Genomic DNA, 13,408 nt, shown 5'->3' with positions numbered 1-13,408 from the left:
TAGGTTCTATACCCCCCCCCCCCCCGACAAGGTATATGACGGCCCTGGCAGCGTGAGGCAAGACGTTGTACCATCACTTAAGCTTATAGAGATTGTTGTCGATTAGAGAAACTCCCATAGAGATATTTTGAATAGTTCTATACATAGAGTTACTTGTATTTTCTTATAAAAACTGAGTTGTTGTGTCTTTTTAAATGCACTGAGTTATTATCTTCATGTTTTAAAGCTTTTATTTATACTGGATCTTTATTTCTGCTTCATACTGAACAGAGTTGAGTTGAGTTAAGAAGAGGTAAGTGTTTCCTTCAGATTCTAGTTCAAGCTTATGTTTGTTTAGATTTCCCCTCACATGCTTGTACATTCAATGTACTGTTGCCATTTGGTCTGCATCATTTTATGATGCAAATACAGGTAACTAGGATCAACATCCAGCACCTTGTTGATCCAGTTGAGCATTCAGAGTCTTTTTGTGAGCCTCATTACTTTCTGGAGGATCCCCTTTTACATTGTTTTAGCATTTTCAGTTGTTAGGATGATCGGCGGCATGTCACGACATCCCTCATAGTTTAGAGGCTTTATAGGTAGATAACTATAGTTCTTTAGTGTTGTATTTCAATTGTTTTGTTATAAGACTTGAGTTGTCATTTTGGTTAGTTAAATGTTTATTTCCAAAACATTCTCAGTTTATCTATTCAGACAGTTTGTTAAGATTTTATGTAAGTACATTTTCTATTGAGTAAGTCTGCCACTGAGAGTCTAGCCAGGCCGCTTGGGGCCGCCAATGCTTCTCGAGTGCCAGTCCCGCCCAGGGTATAGGCTCGGGGTGTGATAGTTTGCCACTCACCAACGAGACCTATCTACAACTCATGCATTAGATGACGGACCATCTTGGTGAACCATTGAAAAAGTACCGGAACTTGACATTTTTTTAAAACTCTACTTTGCCAACCAGGCCACCACTAATAGATCGTGGGTGGTGCCGTCTGTGCTAGAACCAGGTATGTGAAAAAACTGAAATATCTTGTCTTTCCAATTTTAAGGTGTTACACATATGCTTAGGCCCTTCAAAAGAAGCGAAATGGGACAGTCTAGAAATCACCTTAGGAAGTAGAGGTAAGAGGAAAGAAAGTCTGGTGTGATGCAAGAGACATTAACATTGCACTGAAGATGATGGCTTTTGAGTCAGAATTGTATTCAGTCTTGATGCACAATGACTTGGACTCCCTGAAGGGTTGGTTGACTCCATTGATTTTTACTCTTTTCCCTTCTAGATGGTTGATGGTGCTCAGATCGACAAGAAGAAGTGGTACTCGATCCAACCAAAATTCATATATCACACAATAACAATCACAATCATACTCACATATAAATACCCTTGTAAATACAAGAAAATAAGACACATTCGTCGCATGAGATTATCAACAAGGTTCTATTTTAGATTTGTCTCCTTGATCCATCTAACCATGCATCATACAAGTCGTACTATAGGAATATTGATCATTCATACATAACGTAATGTGAAACTATCAACCATCACCTACCCTAATGATTTCTTGCAAACCATCTCCGCTTATAACTGAATACCCATAATTATCTCCCCTTAGGATAACACCCAACACTCATCATCAGGTCCACATTAGCTAATCCGAACTATTACCACACTTAGCAATAGTTACCCACATATAACCGTCTAGACTCAATTCCCGAAGGCATATGAATGTGATCTCCTAATAATTTTTAAGGTATTATGTAAATAAAGATAGGTTTAACTACTCAGATAATCCTAGCCGACATGGATGCCAAGAAATTACTAAAGAACATTGAAAAATGCACTTCTCAATCCGTGGAGGAAAATCTAGATAGACATAGGCCTAAAATCCATGGTTCTTGACCATATTTGCACTAGAATCCCTCCCTTCCTTGTTCCCAAGCTTGGAGCTTCCTCAAAGGGTCTTTTGAGTAATTCTAGTCAATTATCCCACTAAAAAGATGGAAAAATTTTAAAAATTATGTTTCTAAGTTACACTCCCGTCAGCCCCATTATAAGGGGAATATTCCGACTATGGCAGGATAACGTCAGCCCAGATCATATTCAAATTCTAAAAATTTTGTCGCGTCACCCAAATTTAATTTAGTGGTGTAATGTTTCCTTAAAAAATCTCGAGATTCTACATAAGGTGACTCTTAAATAATGATGGAATAGGTCGTTAAAATAGATACCAATTTATCCATCATTCGTCCCTGAATGTTTCTATTAAGTCGGATGGAACGAAAGAATGGTCATGGAAAACCGTCACCTAATTTTTGACAAGTTATTAGAGAAATGACATTTTTTTAAATGAATCACAGAAGACTACAATATCATGAGTACCCAAGTATACCAGGTACTTGCTAATAGTCGGTTAGGAAATTTGAACAAACAGAGAAGCAAAATATTTTCTTCCAGCCCACCAACATGTACCTCACAATAGCTGGATTAATTTCTCTATATCCGCTAGTCAGTGGGTATAGTTGCCTGACGGGACTTAAAATATCAATAAGGGTTGAGAGAAATGGGTTTCTCACATATTCTCTCCTTTTTACTCTCCAAAACCCACTTTCTCTACTGATCACTCCGTTTTGGACGTCGATACAAAGGTAAAAATCAGTTTCCCTTTCTTGAATTTACGCATAATGACTAAAACATGCTAGAAATAAAATGTTTAGAATAGACATTTCGGTTTGTTTTTGAAATTTGAATGTTGGTTCAATTTTGTTGAAATTACTGAAGCATGTGGGTTCCCCTACACCCAAAACGTTCCTACAACATTCTTGATGTAAGGATCAAAATGAATAGGAGAATAAATGGTCCAAAATGGTAGGAGGAAGTTAAATGATTGTTCTTGGTAAGAACTTAAATTTTGGGTAACATTTTGATGTAGTAATCCCCACTCTTTTATATATTGTGGTAGTAGGGAACTATAGGGACACTAATCTAGAGTAAATTTGTTAGAAACAAAAACAAGGTTTTTGGGTCAAGAGGCGCCATTGATGCAACTCTTGGAGTTCTAAAATAATAAAGGGGCTCTAACAGCCTTGCTCCGTAATAGAGGGAGTCGTTGTAGTGGGAATATTCCCTCTTTGGCAACCTTTCTATAGCGGGACGCTGTAGGCAGTAGTCTCTCAGTGCGGTCAGGGGGTGTATTTTTCTCCAAAATAATCTTTATATGTACTTTTTTGAGTTTTAGTCCCCCTATTTGTCCATTTTGAGGTTCTAGAACTCCATGGCTAACATTCCAGAGTAAGAACACCCATTTTTAAAGTTACTAAATTAGATTAGTGAAGACCGATACCATGATTACCAGGGAAAGAAACTTTGTTTTCAGAGGGCATTCAACATAGGGGGTGTGGTAAAGAAGGCAAGTGCCTTCCATGCTCTGCTGAAGGAGTTTGGTTGGGGACACCTAGTAGAGGCTCCCCCTGCAGCATGCTTAGGCTAAGTGAGGGAGTTCTACGCCCTCCTACCTATTATTCCTTGGGATGAACCTAACCCCACTATTTGCATCCGAGGAAAGGGACTTTATATGCGTGTACAAACTATGAATGAGGTAGTAGGTGTGTCAGAGGTCTCCAATGCAGATAACAAGGACAAACTAAAGAAAATGGATATGAAATGGTTGTGGTATACACTAGTTGAGGAGGGGTTCATAAGACAAGTCTAGTTTTTAACAATTGAGGGCATTACCATCCTCTACTTCACCATGGACACCAAGAGATGTTAGATATTGGTGTCTAGAGGATCCATTCATCGGACAAACTTATCGTTGTGACTTACTCTCGGGAACTAGTGGTGGCTTTTTCCATTGAGAGATCAAACTGAATGCAGGTGCACAAATAATATAGGAGTGAAAGGATTTATATTATGGAAACAAGAAGGTCCCATTTCTTCCCAAGAAATTGACCGCAATGTATAAATGGGTAAGGTAACTCTAATCGGTTATGATGTGGAGCTACGCATGGATTCCCCCTTTCATCCTCTTAAAGTAATATCGGCATATTCCAAGAGAAAGAAGATGTGGAGAGTGGGCGAGGAATAGAGTAGATGCACCAATGTAGGTTTCAATGATGAGGTCGACAATAATGATGATGAGGCTCTTGTTAGTGACCCTTTTCCCTAGATCCAGCAGCCACGTGGGGGAGGATCTGGCTGCAAACCAGATGTTTGTGGGAGCCGCTACTACTGAAGCCACAACTCCACCTCCATTTGACCAAGATTATGCAATGCTCTGTTGGGAGCTGGGTGTGGAGAAGAAGAAGAAGAAGAAGAAGTGCTCCCTAGATCGTGTGAAGGCTAGAATATGGAAGAGAATTAAGGTGGGATTAAGCTATGTTACCCCAGAGAAAGAGCTCCCTAGCTTACATAAGAGGATTTTCAAGAGTTCCATTTCTTAAGCAATGAGAAGGGTAAAGGATCCAATCCAGAGGGTGTTGGTGGTTCAGGATAGAACTTCCCTTAGCTATATTTAATCATTTGTTTTGGACTGTTTCCCCCATCTGGGAATTTACTAGACATCCTTTATTTTTCTATGTATCCTTGTTTTTGAGAACACAGATGTTGCTTTAACCTTTTAATCACCATATATAAATGTTTTTACTTTTTAATCGATTTATACTATATCTATAGTATTTCCCTCCTATATAAATGATCTTAGATGTCCTAGGAATGAAAAGTGAAACAGGGAAAATAGGATTGGAGTTATGTCCCATCTACCCACTATAGTGGTTGACACGTCGCTACAACTGCTGCTGCTATAATAGAAAAATTCTTGCCATAAAGGGAGGTTGTAATGGGTTAGTTCTTCTATGACGGCCTCGATGAAGTCAGCACAAAATATTGAATTTTTTGCAAGGTTTCCCATTCCCCATTATCAATACTAACCTTGGGATCATAACATAGCCTTTAAAATAATTCCAACATCATTCCCAACCATTTATAATACAAACTTTGCATCAATTTAACATCAAATACAGTAAACAACACATTATAAACTTTTTCACCACATCACATTCTCAATATCATATAAAAAATAACTTTTTTACCTTATGGTTCCCAATAAATCCCGATTGTCCTAAAACTGGAGTTTCCTCAATGTGACAATTTATCCTTGCTCTTTACTCATGAAAAATACATGTTCAAAGAATCAACATAAACTCAATTTATTTAGAGGGAAAATCATTTCCTAGTATTACCCTAACCATGACATGTTATGAGCTACAATTTCACAGTTATACAAACAAGTACACTTCATACATTTACATATACTTAGGAAACACCATGCACATAATCTCAATCATCAAGCTTTGTCACTAAATAAAATCATGTTCATTATATTCATTCGCATCACGGATGACCATTAGATTATCATATATGCGATTACCTAGCCTCTAAGGCTAAATACCAATTGAAATCTTCTCGTATCCAACTTCCCCTGCTTGTGCCCCTTTAGTCGTGACAACAACATCCAATTTATTTTGTTGAGAAACAAATTGGAATTCTGAGATACTAATTAAACTCAACGCATAGAAACAAGTGACGGATCTCATTAAAAGAGTGAAGAAGTTGAACAATTTTTTAGAATCCTTCATAGCTCCAAGAAGATTATATGTATATGACAACATACCGATCCTCAGGACTCTATTCAACATTTGCTTTTTTACTAGGAGGTCGATAACTTTGGATCTTATACAAAATTATCATGACCCAATCATCGAGCCGCATGGGCACCTATTTTAACAACTAGATAGGAGAACCATTACCACCCAAACTGAAATATGAAATGCAAAAGTGAAAATATTATTAACCAACCACCTTATTTGAATACATAAAATACCTCAACTGATTAAAATTAAGTACATTTGAGAAATACATTTATCCTTCCCAAGGAACTTGTCTAACAAGTACAAAAGTTTGTAAGAGAGTACAAATTATGAAAGAAAACAGATAGAGCTCCCACCAAAGGGAAAGAGGAGTGGAAGCAGTCGGAGATCATCGTCCTCTTCACTAAGAAACATCACAGATCCTGCAACCAAACTATACCAAGTGGCATAGTTTAAGTATTACAAACACACATACTAGTAGGCATCATCAATCTACCTAAATCCACCACATAATATCATGTAATAAATTAAAGAAAAAACACAAGACTTGAAAAATCCACCCCTGATCCATTAGCCACTGCTCGTTCTACCAAACACTACCATCTAGATTTATAAACTTTAACATCTCAAATTTAAAAAGGGCTAGAAAAGGGTAAACATGCAAGTCCAACAACCTAAAATGGACCATGGACTATTCATGGTTCCCTAGACAGGTTGCATAGAGGTCCACAACCTGTTAAAAGGCTCGTGAAAGCCACATAGTACTGCCTTAGGCAAGAGTCCCCTGGATGGTGCCCCAAACGGCCCGTGGTGAGTTTGACAACCCGTCTAGGAGTCCGCACAAGTCACATAGTGAGAAATGTTTCATCCTAGGTCACTTTGAAGGACCATAGAGGTCTAGATGGTCCATGAAGCTTTACACGGTCCGTGAAGTTATCTGTGAAAGAGACTTATCCGACTTTGAATTTTGTGTAAATTTGAAACAATCATATATTTCATCACAAAATAAATTAGGTATCCCATGACATATCAAATTAAAGATATTTGAGTATGTTTTCCAGCGTGGCAATGTTTTCCTAACTTTGAGCCTGGAGTAAAAAGTTATGCCCCTATTAGTGAATCTTTGTCGGGCAGGGCATCATCACAACCCACTAGACATGAAGTGATGCTCTAGACGACCTGTAAATCCCCTCGTGAGAGGTACTTCGTTAGCTTTAAGTCAGGGGCATACTGGTCTTCTTCCAATTCTTTTAACCCAATACTATGTCGTTGTATCCTCTACCATAGGTCATATATAGTGATTTTTACCCCCAAAATCACCCAATTCAATTCATTTTTTTAAAATCCAAAAAGTTCATCATGTTCATCCTCTCAAATATGTTTCTCTCTAAGAATATGAATAAAGATAGTATTTCAAGATCAATTCTACAAATTCACCATTGATTGCAAGCTTTTAGCATCAAGGTATGATAATATTCACCTATGGTATCATGACTTGAATCTACACTCAGAGCGTAACTGGAAATCAAGAACCATTTCTAATCCCTAAACAAACCCTTGGCCTTGCTACATAACTAACATTACATTATACAATATGTTGAAGCTTAAGTAGGTGGACAATTAGACATTTTAAAAAGTCATAAAATATTGTCTTTGCAAAATACATAACATGAACCATTAGTTAAACAAAAATTAATGAGAAAACAATAGAAAACATCTACTCAATCGGTCTACAAAGCCTCTAACAATGTGAGATGGATGTCAGGACAAGACACATGACACCTCCTAAAGCTATTATCTAAAATGAAATTGAGTACCCCGAAAGAAAGAAGGCCTCAACAAATTCTGTCTGCGAGTAGATAATGATCTCAACGAATCACAGGTTGATGATGCAGGTCGAATTACGTCACCACATTAAATGTAGTGGTATATAAAAAGGTTAGAGTAAACAATAAGCTGGCTTGAAGGACTAAAACAACATAACTCGATCAATACATGAATATGAAGTGAAAACCCATTTAAGATTTACAATATAATATTTAATGAAAGAAACATGAAAATAATACACTTTATTGGTGGGGAGTTTCTCTAACCGACAACCATTACTATGAGCCTAGCAATGATACACCGTTTTGACTCATGTTACCAGGGCCACCATATACTTTGCTGGGGTATAGAATGATATCGTGACTATGAATCCATCTAATTTGATCTTCTCAGAGGTAGTAAGGAGTCGCATGAAGAGTCAATTATTTCCTATCCTACGTTGGCTACATAGTTCTGTAGGACTCTTCCGAATAAAACCAAACTCTAACCTTATGCGGTGCTCGATACTACTCCAAAAATATTAACGATAAATTTATGTTCAATTCACCCATTACAAGGAATGAACTTATTATTTGATCAAAATACTTTTCGAAACATTAGACGTGTTCACATTCTTGAAAGCATGCACTTGTGAACTTATCATTCAAGTTCAATAATCCACATAGGTACATAAGTATCATGTGAAACTTAAGTGTTTATGAAATACAACCTTTGAACTTCCCTCTTAACTTTACTTTGATTTGAAAAATAAGAGTTTAAGAACCAGGATTAGGACATATATAAGATTTCTCAACGATTTATAGAGATTTAGATAGTTGGTATCAAGAAAAGAATGACAACTCAAATCAAAGGAACAAGTACGGAGTGAGAACATAGAAGGAAAGTGTTCTAACACTCCGGGCGCTATGGTGGTGCATCACGCCAGACCAACTTTTTACTGGGGGTCTGATTGGGCACACTGTTGGCGCCTTGCGCCAGCCCTAGTGGAGCGTCGTGCGATGCCTGCTTTTACAGGGGTCTAATTGGGTGCACTACTGGTGCCTGCGCCAACCCTAGTTGCGCGTCGCGCCAGGCCTGCATTTACTGGGGATTTGATTGGGCGCACTCTTGGTGCCTTATGGGCATGATGCCCCACCCAAAAAACAAAACTTTGACGAATTTTTCTTGTTCAATTCATGGCCTAACTCATAAAAAATTTAATGGTTCATCCCTAAACACATTTAGATTCATAAACCCAACAAAACTCATTGAAACCCCACTCAAATTTTATCAAGAACATCACTTGTGCGCAAAACCCTCACTTTAACAATTTAACGAGACTCCATTGATAAGGTATGAAACAAAACCCTAAGAATCCTTAAGAACCTTTACATAATCAATTGCATGGACAATTTAATGAATGAAATACCTGTTTGGCACGAGGATGAACAAATCCATCAGTATGGGAAACCTCACGTACCTTGAAAGAACTAATTTCTTTGCGCTTTTCCCAAAACCTTGAAGAACTCTCGAAACCTTCTCTTTTCTCCTCTTGAACTTTTCCCTAACTTTCTTAAACGTTTTTGAGATAATGAAAATTGATTTTTATCAGCTTAGACCCCTTTGGGTAACCCAAAACCTGAGGGCTGAATGGGGTAAGGAAAAGACAAAAATACCCCTCCTTAAAATGGATAAAAAGGCCCTATTTAGAGAGGTTGTACCCATATGGGCATAACTCCTTCATCCAAACTTGGAATTTTGCAAACTCAATGTTGTTGGAAAGAGGACTTGAAAACCTTTGATTTGATACCTCATGGGCCACCTAACTCATTCTTTTGTATAAGTTATGATCGTTTGAAGTTGACCTATAAACTCAAAATTTTAAGAGTAACTTGCACGACTCTAAATTGTGTTCTTTCTAATTTATCTCTTTTGAAGACCGAGGTGTTATAATATCTCTCCGTTAGAAACATTTATCCTCGAATAAGACACTCTAAGGGATCCTTAAACACCTTCAAAGTTCATCCACAGAGGTTTTTGGATCCTTATTGAATTTTGACCCAAGGGACTCATTCTCAGAAATACTTGACTCTCGATGTATCATTCACATCTTGATGTCCGACTCCATAATGACCAAACTGTGTTGTCACCAGTTGAGTCAACATCAGAATAACATTTTTGAATTCAGCATTGGTGACATATCATTGAGGTGGTTGCACTCCTGGTGCATTAAGAATATCTTGATCTTGAGGATCAACATTTCTCCTAACAGTACGTTATCAAACATCTCTTTGTGGAGGCGTGATCTGAAAGTTAAGCATGCAAATGAATTAGAAGAAACTTTCATAGATTTGAACTCTATCGCATGAACATGAGTAGAAGAAATTGAAGTATTTCCTTAATGTTGTAGCCTCCCAATTAAGTATGTGGCATGCTTCACACCGATAACCAGGATTCTACAGACATTGTTTCATAGACACCCTAGGACTCTTGAACTCTGGGCTCTGATGACAATTTTGTCACGACTCGGGCCTATATCCTGGGTGTAACTAGCAGTCGAGAACCATTTTAGATCCACAAGCGAACCCTTGGCCTGGATACATGACTTACATGACATTAAACAATATGTGAAAGCTTAAGTAGGTGTACAATTAGACATTTAAGAAGGTCTTTAAATATTGTCTTTGCAAAATACATAACATGAACCATGAGTTAAAAACAATGGAAAACATCTACTCAGTTGGTATACGAAGCCCCTAACAATGTGAGATGGATGTCAGAACAAGACCCACTACACCTTCTAAAACTAGTAACTAAAATGAAATGGAGTCCCCTGAAAGAAAGGAGGCCTCACCAAATGCTTTTTGGTAGTGGATAATAATCTTAACAAATCAAATGTTCTATATCTGCATCAATGCTTCATTACTTTCCAAAGTTTCTGGGTCAATTTCTAATCCTGGTACTCCTTCTCTAACCCATTCAATGTCTTCTTCAGTTTCAAATGTTGTGTCATCCAATTGTTGTTCAGGCCACAACTCCATATGTCCTTCCTTATGCTCAATTGTTGGTGTGTCATCACCTAAATCATAAAAACCTCTTGGCTTAAGTTTAACAACAATTCGCCACTCCTTTTCCATAGGATGATCGACATAAAACACTTGTTGAGCTTGAGAAGCAAAGATGAATGGTTCATCTGATAACTGATGTCTTGTATATAGTAGATGATTAAAATTCACAAGAGTAAATCCATAATCATCTTAATCAATAAGCCCCTTGTTATTGTTCACCCATTTACATTTAAACAATACAAACTTGAGATTCTTGGAATAATATAACTCATGTCTGTGAGGATTCCATAAAAAGAAACCTCTGCCAATATGGGATTTTTATCTTTTGTGCTTGCATAACTTTGAGTGATAGCCTTTAACATAATACCACTATTTTGAGTTTTTCTCTTAACATCACGAGACTCTGTTAAGTATCTAACTCCATCACATATATACCCAGTCATTCTTTTTGCTTGTATTAATGGGCCAATAGCTAAAGTTTGAATATCCTCAGATATTTTTTCACCAGCCATATGCATCTTCTCGACCTAGCATTCAAAAATAAAGATGTGATCTAAAAGTTATAATTACCTATATAGTAATATATTAGCAAATATTTTAGCTAGTTGATACTTACATGATTTCTAAACCATAGTTGAAATCTTTCATTATGAATTCGATCCACATTATGTCTTGATAGACGAGGATTTTCCTTCTTGATTTCTTTTATATGACCACTACGGAAGTAAAACACATAACTATTTAATAAAAATTTGAAAGAAAATTATTTAATAATTAATTACTAAGTATAAATTATGATTTAATACTTACTCACGATATGAAGTTGTGGAGGTAGAATTAAATAAAACATATCTGTGGGCTTGAGCACGTGTAATGTCATCAAGCTTAAATCCTTTCTCTCTACTTGATCGACGACCATCTTGGTCCGTTGTTTCATTAGATAAAACATCATTTCTTAAAGGTGGATTAGACTTAGTCTCGACGTCATCTAAATACCATGAGCAAAACGTCATTAACTCGTCTATCCAACGTCCCTCTGCAATCGCACCTTCTAGATAACGTCTATTCCTTACGTAGTTTTTAAGACAAAGCAAGAACCTAAAATAGACAATTTTTAGAATATAAATACAATTTCTTGTAAGTATGATAAAAAAAATAACAAACTGATACCGTTCGATAAACCACATTGAGCGATATTGTGAAGGTCCTCCCAACATTGCTTCTTCAGCTAAATGGATAAGTAGATGTTCCATGATATCAAAGAAAGATGGAGGAAATATTCTCTCCAGATGACATAGAGTTATTGCAACTCGATCTTGGAGTTTTTCTAAGTCACCTATCTTCAGATCTTTTGAACAAATGCCCCTAAAGAAATTACTTAATTCAATCAATGGCTTAAGTACATTCATTGGCAGGAGATTCCGCAAGGCAATAGGAAGGAGTTGTTGCATTAAAATATGGCAGTCATGACTCTTCAACCCATGCATTGTGCGTTGCTTGAGATCAACACAACTTGAGATATTTGAAGCATATCCGTCTGGCACTTTCACATCTTTTAACACTTGTAAGAGGATGTCCTTTTGTGTGTTACTCAATGTGAAAGATGCAGGAGGAAGATAATATTTTCCATTAGCCTTTTTCTTAGGATGCAAAGCTTTTCGGATCCCCATCTCTTGTAAATCTAAACGGGAATTTAAATTATCTTTTCCTTTTCCATCAACATTCAATAATGTCCAAAATATATTATCAAAGACATTCTTTTCAATATGCATCGTATCAAGATTATGACGAATCATATTGTCTTTCCAATATTCAAACTCAAAAAATATGTTGTTTTTGTTCCATATATTTTGCACCAAATTATCAACATCATCCCATTTCCTTTTACGAGATTTGGCCAATAGATCTTTACCAAATTTATTTTTAATATTATTCAATTGCTTAAGAATCTCAATTCCCGTCAACCATTTAGGTGCTCCATCTAACTCCACAAGGCCATTTAATGCAACTTTATCTTTTCGAAACTTGTGTCCATGAGATAACCATCGCCTATGAGACATGAAACAATATTTTCGCCCATTTTTCAATCTTGTAAATTTAGTTTTGGTAAGACAACATGGACAAGCATATCTAGTTTTCACACCATATCCTGATAAGTTACCTAATGTTGGAAAATCACTAATTGTCCAAAGCAATGCTGCACACATTTGAAACATGTGATTGTTTGATGCGTCATAAGTGGCAACACCAACCCACAATTCTTTTAACTCATCAACTAAGGGTTGTAGATAGACATCAATATCATTACCTGGTGCACGAGGACCATCAATAATAGTTGATAATATCATATATGGTTGTTTCATGCACAACCATGGTGGCAAATTATATGGAATCAAGATAACAGGCCATGTGCTATGTGAGATAGACATAGACTTAAATGGACTAAAGCCATCTGAAGCTAATCCAAGTCTAACATTTCGAGGATCTCGAGCAAAGTCTGTATGCGCTTCATCAAATTTCCTCCAAGCAATACTGTCTGCAGGATGTCGCATTACCCCATCTCTAGTGCGACCTTCGGCATGCCATCTCATTTGAGTAGATGTTTTAGCCGACATAAATAGTCTTTGAAGTCGTGGTATTAATGGAAAATATCTAAACACCTTTGATGGAATTTTTGATGTTTCTGAACTGGAATTAACTGATGCACCTTTGAACTGTTTGTATCTTGGAGCTTTGCAAAACTTACAAGACGTTCTATCTTTCGTCTCATTTCAATAAATCATACAATCATTTGGACATGCATGTATCTTTTTATATTCAAGTCCTAAATCTTTAATAATCTTCTTTGAATCATAAAAGGACTTGGGCAATGTTTCACCTTCTGGAAGCACATCTTT

At 36.8% G+C, this 13,408-nt stretch overlaps 1 protein-coding gene across 1 annotated transcript; it reads right to left on the bottom strand.

Moving 5' to 3' along the window:
• Positions 1-10,343: 10,343 nt before the first annotated feature.
• Positions 10,344-13,126, bottom strand: LOC125837810 (uncharacterized). Its single transcript, XM_049516881.1, has 4 exons — positions 11,682-13,126; positions 11,128-11,227; positions 10,811-11,038; positions 10,344-10,643 (listed from the first exon to the last, which is right to left on the bottom strand). The coding sequence occupies exons 1-4, from the start codon at positions 13,124-13,126 to the stop codon at positions 10,344-10,346; spliced, it is 2,073 nt and encodes a 690-aa protein (XP_049372838.1).
• Positions 13,127-13,408: the final 282 nt, after the last annotated feature.

The sequence above is a fragment of the Solanum verrucosum genome, unplaced genomic scaffold (genome assembly GCF_900185275.1).
Source record: "Solanum verrucosum unplaced genomic scaffold, falcon-dt-bn FXZP01000197.1, whole genome shotgun sequence".
In the NCBI taxonomy this organism is placed as follows: Eukaryota; Viridiplantae; Streptophyta; class Magnoliopsida; order Solanales; family Solanaceae; genus Solanum; species Solanum verrucosum.
This window is presented reverse-complemented; position numbering and strand designations above follow the sequence as displayed.